Source organism: Panthera pardus, unplaced genomic scaffold (assembly GCF_024362965.1).
Source record: "Panthera pardus isolate Hobbes unplaced genomic scaffold, ASM2436296v1 HiC_scaffold_12, whole genome shotgun sequence".
Lineage (NCBI taxonomy): Eukaryota > Metazoa > Chordata > Mammalia > Carnivora > Felidae > Panthera > Panthera pardus.
In genome coordinates, this window is record NW_026526677.1 from 13,480,622 (window position 1) to 13,502,587 (window position 21,966).

The window sequence follows — 21,966 nt, forward strand, 5'->3', positions numbered from 1 at the left end:
TCTCCAGGACTAGGGAGGTTGCCTAGAGCACAAAGGAGTGTGTTGGAGTCCTTCTGAGTTTTGACAACTCTGTCCTTGACCAGACTTTAGTTGCATCCTCTTTCTCTGCTATGTCCAACGTTGGCCTCCAGACTCTCAAACTCTACATATTCTTAGCACAAATGATTTTGTTTATCCCTCACACTAAGATGCTTGAACAAACGTGAACATAGTTTCTAACAGCTTAAGGCCATGCCTCTGGAATAACCCCGGCCTCCTTGCAGATTTGCCTGAGAAAGTTCAACATTGCCAAATGAATTAACTGTTTGTTCAAGCCAAAACTGACTAGAGACCTCAGATCTCCCTTTTTTAAAACTATTTCTGTTAGAAAACTTACAATTGTAAAATTCTTTCTCTGTCTTTGAGACGGATCTTCGGCAACCCAGAAATGTCTTTCTCAAGGATCTGGGAGTCATTCCTTTCATTTTTTTTTTTTCATGCTTATTTATTTTTGAGAGAAAGAGGGACAGAGTGGGAGCGAGGGAAGGGCAGAGAGAGAGGGAGACACAGAATCCAAAGCAGGCTCCAGGCTTCAAGTTGTCAGCACAGAGCCCGATGTGATCACAAACTCACAAACTCACAAACTGTGAGATCATGACCTGACCAAAGTTGGCCGTTTAACCGACTGAGCCACCTGGCCACCCCTGGGAGTCATTCCTTTGAATGAAATAATCCAGGATGGGGCCTCAGTCTCTCCGTATGGGGGGTGGGAACCTAACTTTCATAAGCACCAGGCAGCAGACACAGATGGCTTAATCACACTGACCAACTCTCCCTCCCACCAAGGTCTCTTGGAAATTTCTTTAACACACCCAGTGTTTAAAAGGTCTCCCACCTTTTGGTTCAGCAGAATTGAGCTGAGTTTATACTGAAACCTTTTCCCTTACTATGGAAACCTGAATATAATCTGTCTTGTCACTTTTAAAAAAATTTCCAGTTCTGTTTCTCTTTGACAGTTTGAGCATGATTTACTTGTACCTGAGATGCTAAGTTGGCATTTGAAGGAAAAAGACATAACGAAACAGCTTCAAAAGGCAGAGAGTTTTGTGAAGTGGGCTTCGTGTAGTGAATCCACAGCATTCGTTCATTCCTCATTAGCTAAGAGCATATTGCAGCACTACAGACAGGGTAGAAAGTCAGAAAAGCAATTCCAACAGCTTTTATTATGTGAACACACTGCTGGTTAGCCTGGAGATCAGCTACCTTTCAAAATGGGGCACTGATGTCTTCATTCCTCTTTTTTGGTCATGCAGAAAAAGAGAGGGTGACTTTCATAGAATGAGGTTGCAGAATTCCAGCAGTGGAAAGGACAGCAGTGGGAATTCACCCCCTTACCTCAAAAATAAGCCCACAGGCCATCCTGGTCAAGCATGTTACAAATGACTACTGGTGCCCAACATTTGAGCAAATCAGATAAACTGCAACCCCATAACTGTTGGCATTTGGGGCTAATTTCTTTTTTGTAAATATATTTATTTATTTATTTATTTATTTAATTAAGTTAATTAATTAATTTACTTTGTGTAATGGAATGTAATTTTTACTTTGTGAATGGAGTGTAATTTTTAAAATATAATTTATTGTCAAGATGGTTTCCATACAACACCCAGTGCTCTTCCCAACAAGTGCCCTCCTCAGTGCCAATCACCCATTTCCCCTCTCCCCCACCCCCCATCAACCCTCAGTTTGCTCCCTGTGTCTTATGGTTTGCCTCCTTCACTCTCTGTTTGTAACTAATTTTTCCCCTTCCCCTCTCCCATGGTCTTCTGTTGTTTCTCAGGATCTACATAAGAGTGAAAACATACGGTATCTGTCTTTCTCTGTATGGCTTATTTCACTTAGCATCACACTCTCCAGTTCCATCCACGTTGCTACAAAGGGCCAGATTTCATTCTTTCTCATTGCCACGTAGTACTCCATTGTGTATATAAACCACCATTTCTTTATCCATTCATCAGTTGATGGACATTTGGGCTCTTTCTGTAATTTGGCTATTGTTGAGAGTGCAGGGCCAGATAATTTCTTGTTGTTAGGGGCTGTCTTGTGCATTGTAGGGTGTTTAACAGAACCACTGGCTCCCTGGATGCCAGTATCATCTTTCCCTTCCACTGTGTTGTCCCAACAGGGCAGTATTGTTTCTGGTTGAGAGCTACTGATCTATAGGAAATGTTTGGGAACTTCTGATTTTGTCTTATGTCTCAAACTGTAAGCATATGTTTTAGGTGGGCATATTTTGGAGTTCCATGAAAACTTTTTTTTGAGCTGTCATGAATTTGATTTTTGTTAAGAGGAAAGCATTTTTGCTTATGATATTTTTTAAATCTTTTTTTAAAATTTATTTATTTACTTTTGAGAGAGAGAGAGTGAGAGAGAGAGAGAGACAGAGAGAGAGCACAATCAGGGGAGGGGCAGAGAGAGAGGGAGACACAGAAGCAGGCTCCAGGCTCAGAGCTGTCAGCACAGAGCCGGATGTGGGGCTCAAACTCACAAACTGTGAGATCATGACCTGAGCTGAAGTCGGATGCTTAACTGACTAAGCCACCCATTGATAGATTGCTATTTATCAATATCAGAATTATGTAGCTACCCTATTTTCTTTCAGCTTGAACCCACATTCAGATCTATTTATATATATTCATACATACATATGATTTTCACTACATTGGGTGCAACTATCATAAAAGATTTCCAGTGACTTGTGTTTATAAAGTGGGAGTTTAAACATTTGCAGGTTTACTGAAATTCAGAAGTTGACTAGAAATACCACTGTACTCTTCAGGTAGAAACTGAACAGTGTTCTAGGTCTTAACAGTTATGCTCTTCTTGAAAGCTTTTTGGTATAAATGACAGCCTTTTTGAAATTAAAAACCCTTTATCTTACAAAATACACTTTGATTGATGGAAGGTTTCCTTTGTGTTTTAAAACATCTTTACACATGAAAAGATGCTCAACGTCACTCCTCATCAGGGAAATACAAATCAAAACCACACTCAGATATCACCTCACCCCAGTCAGAGTAGCTAAAATGAACAAATCAGGAGACTATAGATGCTGGTGAGGATGTGGAGAAACGGGAACCCTCTTGCACTGTTGGTGGGATTGCAAACTGGTGCAACTGCTCTGGAAAACAGTGTGGAGATTCCTCAAAAAATTAAAAATAGATCTACCCTATGACAGAGCAATAGCACCGCTAGGAAGTTACCCAAGGAATACAGGAGTGCTGATGCATAGGGGCACTTGTACCCCAATGTTTATAGCATTTTCAACAATAGCCAGATTAGGGAAAGAGCCTAAGTGTCCATCAACTGACAAATAGATAAAGAGATTGTGGTTTGTATATACAACGGAATACTACATGGGAATGAGAAAGAATGAAATCTGGCCTTTTGTAGCAACGTGGATGAAACTGGAGAGCGTTATGCTAAGTGAAATAAGTCATACAGAGAAAGACAGATACTGTATGTTTTCACTCTTACGTGGATCCTGAGAAACTTAACAGAAGAAGACCATGGGGAGGGGAAGGGGAAAAAAATAGAGAGGGAGGGAGCCAAACCATAAGAGACTCTTAAAAACTGAGAATAAACTGAGGGTTGATGGGGGGTGGGAGGGAGGGGAAAGTGGGTGATGAGCATTGAGGAGGGCACTGGTTGGGATGAGCACTGGGTGTTGTATGGAAACGAATTGGACAATAAATTTCATATTAAAAAAAACTAAACAAAAACCATCTTTACCGTTGATTGTTCAAATATTGGCTTTCTGTAAAAAAAATTATCATGTTAAATTTAGACTGTACTACGGTATCAATAAATTTTTCTGCTTGGTCAGTTTTAATTACCTAAAAAACCAAAATATGTACATACATACATACATACATACATACATATATGTCTCTGTCCACTAAAATATCTTCTGCAACTTTATGTGGGCCATTGGAGCAACCATCTTTCTCTCACACAGTAGCTCTCAGGTGCCTTTCATTCCTAAGTATCTACATCTTATGGCTTCATAATGTCAATGCTTTGGCATTCTTTTCCTATTTCTCTTTCATCCCTATCCAGATACCACTATTCTTTTATTCTGGACAGGTGTTTATTTTTTCTATGATAGTCTCAGATGCAAGGCTCCTTGATTGACTTCCATCCCTCCTGAAGCATCTCGTGAGATGCACATTAAAATTAAACTGCCTATTTGCTTTCCAATTTTTCCTTTTCAGATGTTTGTCCCCAGGAAGTCTGAAATATGACATGACGCTTTTCCAAGTCACAATAAGACATGGGCTGGTCTCTCTGTGAGAGCATTGCTGTTGTGCCGTCTGGCTTGACAACAGCTTGCTTCAGGGACATGGGATGATAAGGAAAGTGGCTCCAACGAGACTCACCCATGTAGAAATACAGGTGCTGCTTTTCATAGTCGATGTACTTGATTTTCATCTTGCCAAACTGAAAGGAGAGAGCATAAAACTAACATAAGAGACAATACTTGTGGTCATTAATGCTCAAGAACGTTGCTCTGTGTGTGTGTGTGTGTGTGTGTGTGTGTGTGTGTGTGTGTGTTTAAAATCTCTACGGAAAGAGCCATATGGTCAGAATTTGTTGGCTGTCACATTTGAGGCACTAGAAGAACCAGAACTGGAATAAGAGGAAATATTGCAGCATCATTTTGCTTTAATTAAATGTGGGTAATTCTTACATTTGACTACGGGGATTGTGATTTTTTAAAAAAATTCCCATGGAAGCCATTTTGAAAATTTTTTGTCCTTCTATGGAGTGGAGTGGTGACCAAAAGGGAATATTTCTGATGAGTTTTTCTAGCTTCTCTTAACTATGGTGTTTAGAATTCTGCTTGAAGCTCAGTCTCCATATCCATTCATTCTTTCAACAGATATTTATCAAATGGTAATATGATAAAAGATATAGACATGGTCCTTCTTATCTGTCCCATCTTTCCTCCTTTGTGTTCTCATTATGGATCTCACACTGTGATGAACTATTTCTAAGGTGTAATGATATTACATAAAATCTTAATGCTGGGAATTTGATTAATTTTCTAGGAATCTCCTTAGTTAATTTAGTCTGTGCTCAGTGCATAAGGACAGCAAATACTCTGAGGGGAGGCATAGAGGTAATGGTTATATCTCCTAGTAAACATACAATAAATGTTTAGTTGAATGAATGAAAGTGAAGATTTATGTCTGCTCTATATTTTTACTGTATGTTCACTTGGACACAACACTATGGGCATTGTTTGATTTCTGCTCTCCTCCATTTTGTTGATACCTCCCTTCCTGCATATAGACTTCTTTTCATATTTGGATACTAGGGTTGATCTTTCCTTCTTTTAGTGTCAGAGATAAAAAGAAATAGCATGTTGATGATGTAATAAGAGCTATTTGCAATTCCTCTCAAACCTTCAGATTTTTAAGTAGTGGGAAACATGGGGAAAAGAGCAGGTGGAAATTCCTGGGAGCTGGCACACCTAGATGGAGGACTGCTTTTGAGTCTCACTCCAAAGGAGGGCTGTAAGTCTTCTAGAACATGATCACAGGACCTAGAAAGTAGAATGTTTGAACAAAATGGTAGAAAAATTGGCAGTAAAGTGAGATGGAAAGAAAAGTTCAGGGCTCACCAGAACTATTTTTTTAAAAAATGTAAACAACTGAATTTTAGAGTTTAAATAATTTCAAGCAATGTCTCAGACAGTAGCTCTGAAACTCTATTACACGGAACCCTAAGGTCTAGGGACATGTCCCAAGAGCAGCTATAAAACTTAGGAGGTGACCTCCATCATTTGTGAAGAGGCAGCATGTATACTGAACATAACCTTAGGGAGGTACTTCTGGGGAGGGGCAGCCTGCTTCATAAAATTCAGTTAAGACAAATCCTTCTTGCTCTGTGGGGATAGAGAAATCAAAGTATCACACTTTTGTTGATGAGCGTAGGAGTCACAAACATCAGAGAAGTCCAACTTATTTGTGGAGCCATTGTCAAAAGCAACTGATTTGTGATCACAGCCAGAGATTTTTTTTAAGTCTAGTCAAGAGATTTGTTTCCTAATTCAACTGGAGAAGAAGGTACAGTCTTCTGAAGCTGGGAAAACTTATTTTTAAAAAGTTACACAATTTTTGGTTTATGTAGCCCAAAGTGCAGGCAGCAACTGACAGAACTACATTCTCAATAAAACCCCTTAGTTGTTTTAGGAAATAGCAGCCTCTTTCTAAGCACCTGACTCTCAGGATCTACCATTTCTCTAGAGGGGGGAGACCTTTCTGTAGTTACCCTTGTACCTCCTTCTTTGAAGTAAGACTTTCTCCTAAAACATTTGGTAATAGTCCTTTACATGATGATTTTAAGTTGAGGTTAAAAAAATCAACTGACAAATTCCGGAGTTGATTTTTTCTCTCCTTTCTCTATTGTTTAACAAGTCCAAATGAGAGGTGAGATGTCTAAGTATCATACAAAGCACTTGGGCTGTGGCTCATGTATAAATGAACCAAATGAACACAAACTAAAAAACACTAGTACAGCCTCTTCTCACTGAGCTAGAATTAGTTGAGATAACTAGTTATTCAGATACTTGTGATTTAGTGCTTATTGAATATACTGACATGTTTTTCTCTGAGAGAATGAATGTCTCCATATCCTCGTTAAATTTTAGAGAGTCATTGCCAGCTTCAGTCATCTGGTTTCACTACTTAACAGCAACTTATGTTGCCTCTGTTGTAGTGGTGACCACTGGGCAGGGATCTGTTTGAGCAGGATTGCTCAAGCAGGGTGATACAAGTTACCATATTTCTTTCCATAGGAGGTTGGTGGCGTGTCATTTAAGACCATAGAATCACATGCTCCACATTTCCTTCTATTTGTACAGCCTCAAATTCAGTTATTTCCTGTGTATATCGTGGACTCAAAGAAGGAGACATGCTCTGAGAAGGTGCTTGAAGTAGGAACCCCCAGCTCTATCTTTCTGGGACAAGACCATAGACATTTCCAGGAATCACTTTTGGGAACATTTCTTAAGTGCTCAGGAGTTCTAAACATACCTTGACAGGTTGCAATTCTCCAAGCAGGAAAAGTGCACCCATATCAATATCTGGGTCTTTGGGGTGGATGTTTGTTTTTACATGATGTTGGAAGTGTCGGTGATTCCACCAGGATGTTGACAGGCCCTGAGGAGAAGAGAGGGTTCATTAGCTGCAAGATTTCTCTCCTGGGATGTCCTTCACTCTCAGAGTTTTCTGCATGCATCTCCAAAGTCAAAGTAAGATATCTGAGCTTCTGGAACTTGTTCCCTGACTGCTGGGTCACAGAATGGCCCATTGGACAGAGCCTTTCAAAGCCTACAATCAAATAATCATGGGATTCAGGAAAATTCATAAAATTCACAAAAACCTGTTCAGATGAAATGTTTTTCCATCCTTTTTTTTGGGGGGGGAATCCTCATTTTAAAAATTCTGAAGATAAGTAGGACAGAGAAAATCCTTATTTTACAAATAAAGAAAACTCATCTCTAAAACTTCAATTAGCTCTTGGGGTAAAATGGTCCTAGGAATCCTGCTTTCATGAATATTTAAATGAATCATGGATCTGAAATTATCTTATAGGGGGCTTGGCTCACATTACTGCATGTTCAGGCTTCCATGATCTCATATAAAGATAAATGAGAATAAAAATAATTCAATTGGCTCTGAGCTCAAATCATCTCTGATTAGGTTGTTTGTGATTTTCTCTGTCTCAATGACAGTGTGAAAGTTTTAATAGAGGAAGGATTTGGAAGCACATCAATATGGTTTCATATCCTGGATGTATAAATACTGCTTTGTGGTTTTGGTAAATTTCACCCTCTTTGAGCCTGTATTCCATCTGCAGTAAATATGATATAATGACATTTACTTCCATGGGTTGTTTGGGGGAGACAAGAGATGATGTATGTAAAATGTTGGCATATTGAGAAATTCAATTTCCTCTCCTTTCCCCTATTGCATAAATTATTACATAAGAATAAAGAGTATTTGTTTTTTATTGCATATTTGACATCTCTCAATAACTGGCCTAAACATGTTTTACATTTTCACAGTCCAATATGATAGCTACGAGCTACACGCTGGTTATTGAGCACTTGAAGTGTAACTAGTCAAATTAAGATGAGCAGTATGTGTGTAATATTGGATCTTGAGACTCGGGATGAAAAAAGGAGAGAAAATATCATATTAAAATTTTTTATATTGAGGGCACCTTTTGGGATGAGCACTGGGTGTTGTATGGAAACCAATTTGACAGTAAATTTCATATATTAAAAAAATAAATAAATAAAAAAAATTTTTATATTGATTACATGTAGAAATGATAATAATTTTGAACGTATATATATATATATATATATATATATATATATATAGTGGGAAAGTTATCTTTTGAAATGTTGTTAGATAATTTAAAATGATTTATGTCATTTTAATGTGGCTTGCATTATATTTCTGTTGGACTATGCCGATCTGGACGCTACATCCATGGTTGAGGGGGATGGGCATGTTTGGAAATCTGCAAGTGTTAGCACTGCCTTCCATAGTCCTTGTTGTAGAGTCCTCTCTTAGCAAACCCCTGGTGACCCCATCTCTCAGGAGCAATAGTCTCTTTTCACCTCTAACACTCCTTACCATCCTTGTAGTGGAATCTCTCTTCCTCCATCCCACATCTATCTGCTAAATCTCACGCGTGAAAGGAAAATCACTTTCCAAACATTTCCTTTGCATGTCTCATGATATGTCAAACTGAACTTGTACTCATCAATTTTTACTCCCCCTATGGGGTCCTCATTGCACTCTGCTCTTCTTGCATCTGACTGCATACCACCCACTCACTTTTACAGTTATGCACTTGCTCTTTTCATTATTTATTTTAAAGCACATCCCATGCATCGGACGCTGAAACAAGCATTTGGAATATAGAGTTAGACATGATAAAATGGGGTTCCCATACTTATGAAACATACAACCTATGGGAGCAATAGACAAACAAGGACACTGCAATAAGCAGTGATTCACTTTGTTAATTAAATCCTTTGAGAGCCAACATTTTAACTGTACTCTTGCAGTCAATGACTATCTGTGGAAACTGGTAATAGGAGAGACAAATTTTGATTCATGATAGGTCAGGGAGAAGATCTTGACAACTCAAGGTCCTGGAATTTAGAACAGTGATGGGAGTAATTGTGATCTAAAGCAGCTGGCTCTACCCTTACTCCTCGGTCTGGAAGCCACAATTACTGGAGGCAAGGGATAGAATGATCCAGCTGGAAGTGAAGATTATCAGCTACATGCGAATAGGCTGCCCCTGCACCCAATTCCATACAGAAACCACCCTAGGTCATTCCTCATTCCCAAGTTAGGTCCTTTCTTGGTGCATTCTAAGAAATCCAAACTTTGGCCTGAAGTCATTTTTTTTTTTTTTTTTTTTTTTTTGGCTTGAATTCAAAGCCCTGCTACTGGGTATGCGTGGTCTTGGGCAATTTCCTCATCTGTGGAATGGATGAGAAAAATATTAAAGGAAATAACATGCTTCACACCCCTCCCCCAAAATTATTTTAGGATGTAGTCCTGGAAAGAGGATAGGCCAGGTTTTTAAGGCAGGTCTTAATATCAAATACTCTGTCTCTTTGTCCCTAGTATAATCCTTGATTCTTGATTCTTATAGTTTTCAAACTGTGCATGCTGCATCTTGGGAGGGGGCATTGAAAAATATGCTACAGGGAGCCCATTTTGATTTGAACATTGCACAAGAGTCCAAAATATGTGCAGAAATTTCACGGTATACTTTCAGAAGCACTCTTTTATTGCACAAACATTGCAAAGATCAGGAATACACAATTACTAGCACAGCTAGTGAGTGAAAATTCCAAAAAAAAAAAAACTCCGCCCAAAACCCCTCAGGGCAAGGGTAAAATGATAGTAAGTCAAGTTTTGAAATTTAAAATTGTGATGTATGTAGAAGGTGACGTTGTTGCTGTTTATATTACAATTTTCTTTGCTGCCTCCCTCCTGTCCACCTTTCCTTCCTACAGGTAGTTTGAAGCCTACACTCATTTTGCTCACAAATCACTGGTTTTATCTGCAAAAAGGTAGAGTATGCTCAATTTGCTTTTAGAGCATTTCCTATTTATTTACTCCATTCATGAGTCATCAAGGTTATATTCATTTCAACTAGTGCAAAATTGTTTCTGGCAACATAATTTATATAGAGAGAGCTGTGTACAAATTTGGACAAGTGGGAAAGCAGTGATTTTTTTTAAAAGGACCAGCAAGGGTGGAGCTTGAAATATTACTTATACTGGCATCAAGTCAACTGTCAATTACCTCCAAGACACATGAGTCTTTCTTTTCCTCTGACTTCCTCAAAAGGAATTACCTTAATTCTCACCAGGACATAAGACACTGTTTTTGCTTTTATTCTGTGGTAAACATTTCTGACTGGATACAGAAACACTTTGTCAATCAAGCATGAGTAGAAAGAGGGCAGGACTGTGTACCTATAGAAATTTTCGAGTTAAATGAAACTTATCACATAAAATGACAATTTTAATCATTCTAACCATTTTGAGGAACAGACTTAATTCTAATATGAATCCAGATCCAACTCTGTGTTACTTAATCTACTTAAGCTTAGTTTGCCCAACTGGAAAGAGGGTTGATAAGACTTATTTTAAGTATCTTTCAGTTCAATATAAAACCACTGTGTTAAGGCAAAACAAGTAGGCTCTGAGTCAGTGCTTAGGAGTTTTTCCTAAAATGAGCTGCCTTGAATGCAAGATTTGGCTTAATGGAAGGCTCAGAGGCATTTTCCCCCATCTGGGCCAGAGTACATAGTCACTAAATCCTAGAATGTCATAGAAAAACAGACATCCTGTTTAACTCCTAATATTAAAGATGAGAACACTGAGAGTCAGAGATAGAATATGACTCAGTCAAGATCACACAGGAAGCCTTGTCAAGTCAGAGCTAAAACCCACTCTTGGCAGTCCTGTACTGTTACCTTGGTTCATCCATCCATCTATCCATCCATCCACTCAACAAATGCTATTGAAGACCTACTATGTGCCAGGTACTCTGCTAGGTGTTGCACTGCAGTGGCTCATAGAACAAAGCACCTGCCCTCCTGGAGTTTGGGCAGGGGGAGGCAAGACCAACTGCCATCATCACCACTGCATTTTCCACCAGTCTGGGATTTACAGTCCTTGACTCTTGAACAGTGCCATCTGACCTTTCTTGTCCACTCTTTCTCTTTTTCTTCACTTTTATCTCTTCTGCATCCTTCCCTTTATTTCATCATAGCCTTATCCTTCCAAGACTAATCAGGCTTGCTGAATTCCTGTTGCTTCCCAGCAGTAAATGTTTAGACTTCTTCTAAGAACATTCCCATTCATGATTTTACAGAGCACCTCTTCATTTATAAAGGCACAATCCTCCTGTGTGGTGGTTTTTTAATGGGATGCCAAGGATTGGCTAAAGAGTTTTTTAAGGTAAGAAAAACTGTTGGAACTTCCTAAATAAAAATAAACCTTTCCTTATAAACAATTAAAATCTTAATTTTAGCATATATATTACAATGTCATATTACATATTAGTATGTATGTAATATCTACATTGTTAGCATATTTGCGAATCTATTTGTGCACAAACATTTTTTACTAATATGACTGCACAAACAAACGTGGTAACCATTGTCTTAGGAGCATGAGAATCCCATCATGCTCCATGAACATCCTGTACCTTGCAATGACTCATCATAAGTTTTTGCATCAGGTGGTTCCATTTGGACTTCGTAAATATGGAAAGGTGTCCCAAGTCATGTTGCAGATATGAACTCTGACACTAGAAGAGATGAAATTGTTGTTAAAGAAGTTGAGAAGTCAAGAGAAAATTAATAAATGAGCTCACTCATAGATTCAAAGCCCATAGGAGAAGAATGGTGGGGGATCTTATCTGGCTCCAAGCCAAGTTCACTTTCTACGTCTTACACATTGTGTTCTTTCCCACTAGTGTGCCTTTGTGCATGGGGTTCTGTCAGTATAGAACATTTTCCTTGTCACTGTCAAAATCTTCCAGCGAAGAGTAGAAAGGGTATGGCCTTTGGAGTCAGGAAGATTTGGATTCTAAATCATTCTTGCCAAGAATGATCTTGGCAAATTACTCAGTAGCTCCAAACCTCAGCTCTTCACCTGCTAAGTAGGGATAATAACATTTTACTCATGGACTGTTGGGCAACTTAAATACCTACAAAGTGCTTGGCTTATGCTAAGTACCAAACAAATGTTTCCTTTCCAGTTTCCAAAAGAGTTGCTTTTCAAGGAATAAAGCAAGTTGACTTTACAAAAAAAAAAAAAAATTAACATACATCCTGGAATTAACATTGACATTAATTTTCCATAAAACCTTCTGCACTTATTCCAATGAGAATTAAATGCCTCTTTCTGCTTCAACAGCACGTTTGTTCCTGTCCTTGGCATTAATGTCATTCTGTCATGTTGTATGTTTACAAGTTTGAACGTGAATCTCTCCCACTGAAAGACTCTTTACCCAAGAGCAGGAACCAGGTGCATTTTCCTTCATGTCCGCAATGCAGTGTTGCGCTCACAGAAAGCCATGTTTAGAGATTCACACATCATTCAACAAAGATTGATCAGATGTTCTGCTATGTCCCAGTAGTTGATTGGCATTTATGGTGGAATCCACACATTCTTTTTTTTAAGTGTTATTTAATTTATAGTTAGCTAACATGCAATGTAATATTAGCTCCAGGTGTACAATATAGTGATTCAACATCTCCATACAACCCCTGGTGCTCATCATGACAAGTGTACTCCTTGTGCACTCACGTATTTCACCCATCCCCCTGCCCCCTCCCCTCTGGTAGCCATCAGTTCATTCTTTATAGTTAAGAGTTTGTTTCTTGGTTTGACTCTCTCTCTCTGTTTGTTGATTGAAAGATGGATAAAAGATAAAGGTGAGTGTTACATGGCTGGGAAATGACTTCCGTGACTGAACTGGTATGGGTACAATTGGGCAAAGACTAGCATCTGTCATAAATTAAATACTTCCTATGTGTCAGTCACTGTGCTAGGTGTTTTCACGTTAACTTGGTTAGTAGATAACATTTCCATAAAAATTATCCTTATTTTACAGACAAGAGACTGGGGTCTGGCAAGGTGTGGCAACTTGCTGGTGTCAGACACTGATGAGCAGCTTGCTAGGAGGTGTCAGACAGCAGCTGGTGCAGGTCTAAAGGGAGAAGGAGACAATTCTGAATCGTCCCCTAAAGCCACTGCTTGGTTTTAGGGTATGTGCTTACCTGGGAAATTGTGAGAAGGCAGGAGATGAATATTGTCACAGCCCAGCCACTGCCAAAATGCCACACTATTAGCCAAGCCAGAGTTTCTAAAATCAAGACCTGGACGAAGTGAAGGAAGAAGAATGCTGGGTTGGCCTTGAACATGTTCATGGCCTCTAATGTTCTCCGCAATTCTCGGAAATCTTCCACCAACTGGGACTGAGAAATAAATGTTCAAGGAAGGAATTAGTTCCCTCAGGGAACACAAATGAGCACAATAATCCATTATATTACCTTATTAGTACCTTAATTTTATGAATACAAATTTAATTATATTAATAAATTTAATTGGGCAAAATTAAAAACATAAAACTATGAACAAACAAAACTTTTTTGAAAAGTTATGATAACATTTTTTTCCCCTGGAGAATAGAAAGAGGAGTAGTAGTTTGTAAACTGTCCTCAAACTATTTTGGAGCTCAGAATTTGTGGGTTTTTTTTTTGGCAGGGGGCCTGTGAAGATGGTTATTGTGTCTAACTGTTGCCTTTCAAACCATCAGTATTGCTTCAGGTATTGATTGATTGATCTCCAATAATGCTTTGGAGAACTGTGTTGTCTATATGGATCTGTGTCACTGTAGTTAGTGGTACAGTTTACACAGAATTTTCTACATCATCAGCAGTTCAGTATGTGCAAAGGACCCTTTCATTAAAATGATGAACACAGAAAAATGCAGGGGCATTGAGGAGGGCACTTGTTGGGATGAGCACTGGGTGTTGTATGGAAGCCAACTTGACAATAAATTATGTTTAAAAAAATAAAATAAAAATGGACAAAAAACGCTGTTCACTTGGATTAGCTCAAAGGATGAATTTCTTGTGAGCTGATTGATGGACCCCTATAAACAGGGCAGGATCTCTGGTGGCATTAGTGTGTGTGTGCTGATATGTGTTGTGGGGGGTGGGGGTTTCCTGGTTCTGTGTTTATGTAACATGCATATGTGCATGTGGGTGCATGAGCAAGGCTAGTATTGGTTTATAAGCTTGCCAGTCAGACTGTAGAGTCAGTGCAAGAGTTGGAAAGAAATATCTCTTTGCTTAATGACTAATGAATGGGTTTGAAACCAGGACAGGTGACATAATGACCAGAGCATAAGAAAGAGAGCAAGATTGTTCAGATACATGAAAGGAGAGAATTTATATATATATGAACATAATTCTAGAAGCAAATTCTATGAACATAATTCTAGAAGCAAAAAAAAATTCACTGATTCAACTTTTAAAAGATCTGTTTCCTGGGTTCATCTCTCAAGCCTCCATCAGCTTTGGAATTTTGGTGACCATGGATAACTTTAAGAGGCATCTCTAGAGTGCTTGCCAACCTGGTCATATTTTCCAACTCATCTAGTGTACAGAGTATGGGGTCAGCAAGCCCAGATGAGCACTGGTCTGAAATCATCAGCAAGTAGGTGATAGAGGCAGGAATTCAACTTATGCTTTCTGACACAAGTGTTGTGCTCATATTAATTGTCTATAGACATATATCTGAGTATATATGTATTATTTTGCACACATACATAGTATCTACATAGATGCACTAAAGAAAAATTTTGGCAGACTTTTACCCCCCAGAAACCAATACTCTTTTAGATAATGAATGGTTGTCTTATAGTTATCAACCATTAGTGGATTTTCTTTTCCTTCAAGAAAATTTTAGCAGAAACAATTAAGCTTTGCATCGATTTCTTTTGTTTACCCTAGAGTCTCCTGCCCTAAATGATGGGGACATATCTGGAGGTTTGTCAATTGCTGGTGCCACAAGTGAGTTCATGATGATAGTATCTAAAATTTATTGAGCATTTACTACATTCCAGACACTGTTCTAAGCACTTGAAGCACTTTTAACTCTTTCCATAATTCCCCAATATCTTCTAGGAAGTTGATGCAACTGTCGTCGTTCTTTTACAGAGAGAGAAATTGAGCCATGGAGAGGTTTGGGAAGTGGCCTGAACCCATACAACCTGTGGCAGAGTTGGGCTGTGAATCTAAGCTGTGCAGCCTCAGAGCCCTCGCTGCCAAATACAGGGCTGGGTTTCCTGACACACAGCTGTGTGGGATGCATGTGGGCCTGAGGGGTGAGCCTAAGTGTTTGTCTGAGGTCTACACAAAATGAGTTATGCGTCTTCAGAATCTGCCTGTTCCTCAGTGAGTTTGTTTCCTCATTTCCTGAAGCAGAAGTATAATGCTAATTCTATTCTCCTCACAGTGATATATGGGTCAATATTGGGTACAAATTATTTCAGAAGAATTAAACAGAATGTAAGCAGCTTTAACAAAACAGATTGCAAAAAAAAAAAAAAAGAAATGCTCGATATTAGTCAAAATCCTTTTAAGCCTTATGTAAAATCATCCTAGTGAATGTCTAATCTTATAAAGACCCTGTCCTTTGGAAGATGGTATTTCAGGTGGCCAAAGTAGTAGAGAAAGAAAGAGTGGCACCCTTCCTTGGGGTCAGAAAGAAGTGACTTGGAATCCTGGTTCCTTGATACACCAACTATGGGGCTTTCAGAAAGTAAATTATTTTCCCTGGACTATAATTTCACCAAATGTAAAAAGGGCTGCTGTTAGGATATATTCACAACTTTCATTTGGTAGCTATTTATGGAGTCCCTACTACATGTCTGATCCTGTGCAGGTGGGTTCTTGAGGACACAGAGATAAGCAAAATATACATACATATCTACTGCTTTCATCAAACTTACTTTAGCAGTGAATATAGGCACAGACATCAAGCAATTGTAAGCAGTCACTGGACAAAAGTTGTATCTGGTAGTTGCCTGACATAAAGGAGGTACTTAGAGACACAGAACTTCTGGGGTACTGTAGGACCAAACAATTCATTCCTTTCTTACACAGAGGTTTAAGAGTTCTGAATGTCTAAGGAGGATGACATTGTTTTGTAATATGTAGAAACTACTCATTTATGCTATTACAGGATCACCTAGGCATAATGGTCAGTTTCTCACAAAAAAGGATCAATTCTTGGATATGTCAGGAATCGCTAAACTGGCCTTTGTCCCCATCCCTCCATATGTTCAAGGGTCCTGAGACCCCACTCACACTTTTGTTTCTCTCCTGGCTGGGCTCTTCTGGGGCAAGCTCTCCAATGAGCAGTGGCTTAAGGTACAATTTTACAATGTCAAGGTCCAGGTGCATGGCTCTGAAGACATCCTGTAAATCACAGAGAATTGATAGAGGCTTACACACACGCTTATCTACAGAATAGTCCCCTTCCTTGCCTCATCCTGTGCCCATCTTGGGAATCAGCAGACTCTATTACAGAGGATTTCTTCTAACCCCAGGTTGATGCTTCAAGTTGAACAATCAAAATTACCCTTGGAGATACTCTATGAAAGCTTCATGCTGGAGATCCACCTACCTGAGGCACTGCTTCATTAGGCAAGCCCAACACAGCCAGGATATTCCTGAGCTTTGGAAGAGATCACTGTTTACTTTACTGAGCACCAGAAGAATTAGTTTGCTTGAGTTAGCGAGCCATGATGAATCTTCAAAGCCCAACATCAGGGTGGTAAAAGTTGCTCACATAGAAGCACGCAGCAACCATGACTAGCTGTGAAAAGCACATCTCCCATCAAATATCCCTCTTGGTTCCTGGCCAAAGCCAAGAGGAATGAAACATTTGAATTAAGTTTTTAAAAAAAAAAACTGGTTAAAGTTGACATTGATAGTGTAGGACTAATGCACAGGAGAGAAAGGGAGCACAGCCCTTGAGGTCTGAGCTGTCTAAAGTACACGCTCTTCACAAGTTTTTCACTGGAGGGGTCTCATCATTCTTTCTAAAAAGTGCTAGGCCAATCTCTGCAAGGGTTGTGACAGCCAGGCACATAGAGGTGACCAACTGCTTTTCCCCATCTCAGGTCCATGTTAAGTAGGACCTCAAACAGGCTATGACAAACAGTGGTGGTCCCTATATCCTGCTTGTATTTGAAAGTTAGAGATATTCTCTTCCTTCCCAAAGAATAAAACAGATTTTGGGGAAGGAGAATTCTCCAAGAGGTAGATATTAGACTTTCTGCTATTGCAGCTTTGAGAACAGGAGTGATCAAAAATGAGTAAATATAACTAAGATCATAACTTGAATACGTGGAAGCCACACACATGACTCTAAAGTGCTGTTGTTCCATAGTACTAAGACAGTGGACCCTGGAGTGGTCTTTCTGTACCTAAATTCTGGTTTCTACTTACTAGCTGTGTAATTGTGGACAAGTTTCTTGAACTTGTCTGTGCTTCTGTTTTCTCTAACATAAGGGTGATGGTAATAGCCAACCAATTCATAAAGTGATTGTAGGGATTAAGCAAATCAACATATTAGCCATCTTTCTTGTATATATACTTCAAGTGCTAATAACTTACTACCTACATTCTCTTCAATATAACAACTCAGAGATTTTCTTCCTATACTCCAAAGCCTAATGTGGTATGAACTCTAAATTGTTTTAGTGAATATAATGAACCTTCCATCTTCAAAGTGTAAAGCAACCTTGGATACATCTAAGAACTACATAGAAGCCTACTTTATAAGAAGGTGTTTATATAATGAATAACATTAATTGAAAGGGTACAGTATCAACTCTTTAGACTTACTTCTCCTAAGGGTCTCTAGAGTCAATGATGGAAAAAGGATTTTGCATTTGCTAGAACCAGTCCAGTCTCTACTGCTCATTCTGTTTCTGCATACTTCCTCTGACCCACCCTGGGAAATTCTGCACTATATAATTTCAAAAGTTTTTCTTAACTATCACATTCTGTGGGTCTAAAACTTAGTTTCCCAAACCAGGAAGAGAGCCTTTCTGTGATTAAGAAAGGAATTAAAGTATTTCAGAATGATCCATAGTGGCAAATCATATTCTACTTGTTTAAAAGCAGATTAGGACGGAAAACATTCTCATGGATCAAGTTAAGAGTGTAGAAGAAAGGTAAGCCATTGAAATTTTGTTTTACTCTGAGCAGTCATACAGAGTCCTGGAACAGTATGCTGACGATAATGTTCTTCTGGGTTCATCGTTTTTTCTGATTCCCAGCAAGATTTGCAGGCAATGCTGTAATCACATAGCCTAAAGACCAACAGAATTTTCCAGCACGGTAGGCATTGCCCTGCTATGTGGGCCTCTTTTCATTGTACTGATGAGCAGCATAACAAAGGAGTTTGGGTAGTCTTAGATATTTGATGTAAAAGCATTTCCTAATAGAGTCTGGATATTGTGGAAGTCGTGAAATCCTTTTTTTTTTTTTTTTTTTGAAAGACTTGTAAAAACAGGCTATGTTATCAACACTCTTGGGCAAGTATATTCCTGCTGAAGGAAGGAGAGTGGGTAAACTGAAAGGAAGAGGGGATAGTTCTAACATCTTTTGTGTATATCCTGTGTACAAGAGACTCTATGGGCCAATTCATAACCATCACCTTGGATCTATGAGATTCCATTGCTTCTTCTGTAAAGATAAAGATACCAAGTCTCAGAGGAGAGAACGTCTTGTCCAAAATGCCACAATAATTAGGTAGATAGTAAGCTAGGATTTGAACTAAAGGCTGTGTGATTTTACAGCCATGAAGCTATAAAGGTTTATTCCAGTCATAACATGTATAATTACTTTTCTGAAAGGCCTCTTAAGAGAGAAGTGATTTCAGATTGGGATGATGCTAAAATCAGCATGTATCTGCTGGGCGGATAGTAATATCTTCCCACATTAGGTTTTAATCCCCTCACATTGCCTCTGGCTCCAACCTACCTCTCCAGGCTCACCTTTCACCATTACCTTTCATGAACCATCTTGTTTACCAGACCTGACCTCTCTCCATTCAATAAATATTCATGCCTGTCTATTGTTCTGAAACTTTGAACATACTGTTTCCTTTGTCTTGACTGACTTCCTCCATTTTCTTTCTATAAAAATTCCTTTTCATCCTTCAAGATTCAGATTACAAATTGTCTCTCCTAACTCAGTAAAGTTATTTATGATTTCTCTGGGCTCCTCTAGCTTCTATAACTTTTCAAATTGTATTTTAATGAAGCTGTGTACTTGCCCCTTCTCAGGTGGTCTTTTTGTGTTTCTTTTTAAAATTTAGTATAATTGACATATAACATTACCTTGGCTTCAGGTGTACAACAGAATGATTTGATATTCATATGCATTGCAAAATAATCACCACAATGAGTCTGGTTAACATCTGTCACCTTACATAATCCCCAATTTTTTTTTCACTTGTGATAACTTTTAAAATTTAATCTCTCAGCAATTTTCAAATATGCAATACAGTATTACTAACTATAGTCATCATGCTGTACATTATATCCCCGTGATTTTTTTTAGTATAACTGGAAGCTTGCACTTTTGAGCTTCTTCACAGGAGAAACCTCCTGCCTCTGGTAGCCACCAATCTATTTTCTGTATCTATGAGCTTGTTTTTTTGTTTTCTTTTTTAGGTTCCACATATAAATAATATCATATGGCATTTGTCTTTCTCTAACATATTTCACTTAGCATAATGCTTTATGGGTCCATCCATGTTGGGGCCAATGGCAAGACTTCATTCTTTTTTATGTGTTTGTGTGTGTGTATTTATGTGTGTGTGTGTGTGTGTGTGTGCACGTGCGTGCATAGGTATCACATTTTCTTTATCCATTCATCTGTAGCTTTGTATCATGTACTGAAATCCAGGTTTGTTCTTTCTCAAGATTGCTAATTGTTGCTTTGGCTGTTTGGGGTCTTTTATGGTTCTGTACACATTTTAGGATTGTTTATTCTATTTCTATGAAAAATACCATTGGAATTCTTTTTTTTTTTAATGTTTATTTATTTTTGAGACAGAGAGAGACAGAGCATGAATGGGGGAGGGTGAGAGAGAGAGGGAGACACAGAATCCGAAGCAGACTCCAGGCTCCAAGCTGTCAGCACAGAGCCCGACACGGGGCTCGAACTCACGGACCGCGAGATCATGACCTGAGCCGAAGTCGGATGCTCAACCGACTGAGCCACCCAGGTGCCCCTACCATTGGAATTCTGACAAGGATTGCATTGAACCTGTAGATTGTTTAGGGTAGTATGGACATTTTAACAATATTAATTCTTCCAATCCATAAGCATAGAATATCTTTCCATTTATTTATATCTTCCTCAGTTTCTCTCATTTATGTCTTATATTTTCTAGTATGTGGGTCTTTAACCTTCTTGGATAAATTTGTTCCTAGGTATTTAAGAGTTTTTGAAGACTAAGGCCATGTGTTATTGATTAAATTATGCCTACTGTCTCACTCTGCCTGGAATATGGCACATTATCAGTGAATGCCTGATGAATACAGGAAAGGAAGAATGAAGAGATGAGTATAGGATTTCTCTAACAAGGAAAAAGCTGGAAGCATTCAAATGTGTTGAGTTCAGAGGACATAGGTCTTAACAACCAGCCTCTCTTCCCTACCCAGCATCTCCCATTTCATCTGGCAGTCTTTTGATTGATTACCTTCTCAACCATAATCCTGCTCCTCAATCTATTCATAAATTTGTACAAACACTCATCCAAAACTGATTATTTCCAAAACAATATCAACACAGGAAAGATGTGACTATTTTGCTTTTACAAATAGCTTAGAAATCCTGCTAACTTTCTGCTGTTATTGAATGGGAGATGGGGAGATGTGCTTTATTGTAGAACTATGATCCCTACAGGAAGAGAAAAATATGGAAAGTCCTTCTGACTTTCCCTGCCTTTACAAAAGCCTGCCTTTACAACTTAAATACTGTTGAGAGGTTATGCCCTTCACAAAGGCACCCAACCAGGAGGGTGTGTATGGTCTAAAATCCAGCAATCATTCCATTTGGAAAATCTTGTGCTACAACCACCCAAGGAGTGTGCCTTTCCTGTTCACATTAAGGCACAGTGCAGTAGGAGTAAGCTGGTTTATATTGGGCAAATTACTTTATTTCTCAAACCTCGGTTTTTTTCTAAATATGGATAATAATGGCACCCACTCTGCCCAGTGGGTTTATTAATTCTTCCATTAATTTATTCAGTCACTGTTAAAACTTATTGAGGATCTAGCCTAGGGGCTAAGAGCTTAGACTTTGGAAATCAGACCAAATAAATAAATCAATAAATGATTGCATTTTTATATTATATTTAGTTCGTCTGGGGTGGGTTGAAATTTCCCAAATTCAGGAAATAAAACACCAATGGCGAATGTTTATACACACCCACACCCACCCACACACCCACACCCACACACACACACACACACACACACACACACACACACACACACAGAGTTACAAAACATGATAACTAGATCATGGATTTTGATTTACTCACCTCACAAAAGCTCACCAGAGTAGTCAACACCCAACCACATATGCATTACCACATCTTTGAGTAATTTCTCTTATGCTTACCCGTCTCTGGTCTCATGTGCTCCAAGGCAAAGGCTAGAACAAGTCCCCTCATATTTTGGGTAGTACATGAATTATGAATAGGTCAGTTTGTAAGGAAAACGCCATCTTTGCCCTTTATCTGGGAGAAAGCCTTTTCGGAATGGA

At 38.8% G+C, this 21,966-nt stretch overlaps 1 protein-coding gene across 1 annotated transcript in view; it reads right to left on the reverse strand.

Annotated features, from left to right (window-relative positions):
* The window catches only part of LOC109261216 (fatty acid desaturase 2-like protein FADS2B), a 38,297-nt gene that overhangs the window by 12,095 nt on the left and 4,236 nt on the right, over nt 1-21,966 (reverse strand). Inside the window, exons 2-6 of the mRNA XM_019439785.2 lie at nt 16,480-16,590; nt 13,381-13,578; nt 11,802-11,903; nt 7,080-7,205; nt 4,419-4,479 (exon numbers count right to left, since the gene is read on the reverse strand). Of these exons, the coding sequence (XP_019295330.2) occupies nt 4,419-4,479; nt 7,080-7,205; nt 11,802-11,903; nt 13,381-13,578; nt 16,480-16,590 (598 nt within the window). The remainder of the gene's footprint in view (nt 1-4,418; nt 4,480-7,079; nt 7,206-11,801; nt 11,904-13,380; nt 13,579-16,479; nt 16,591-21,966) is intronic.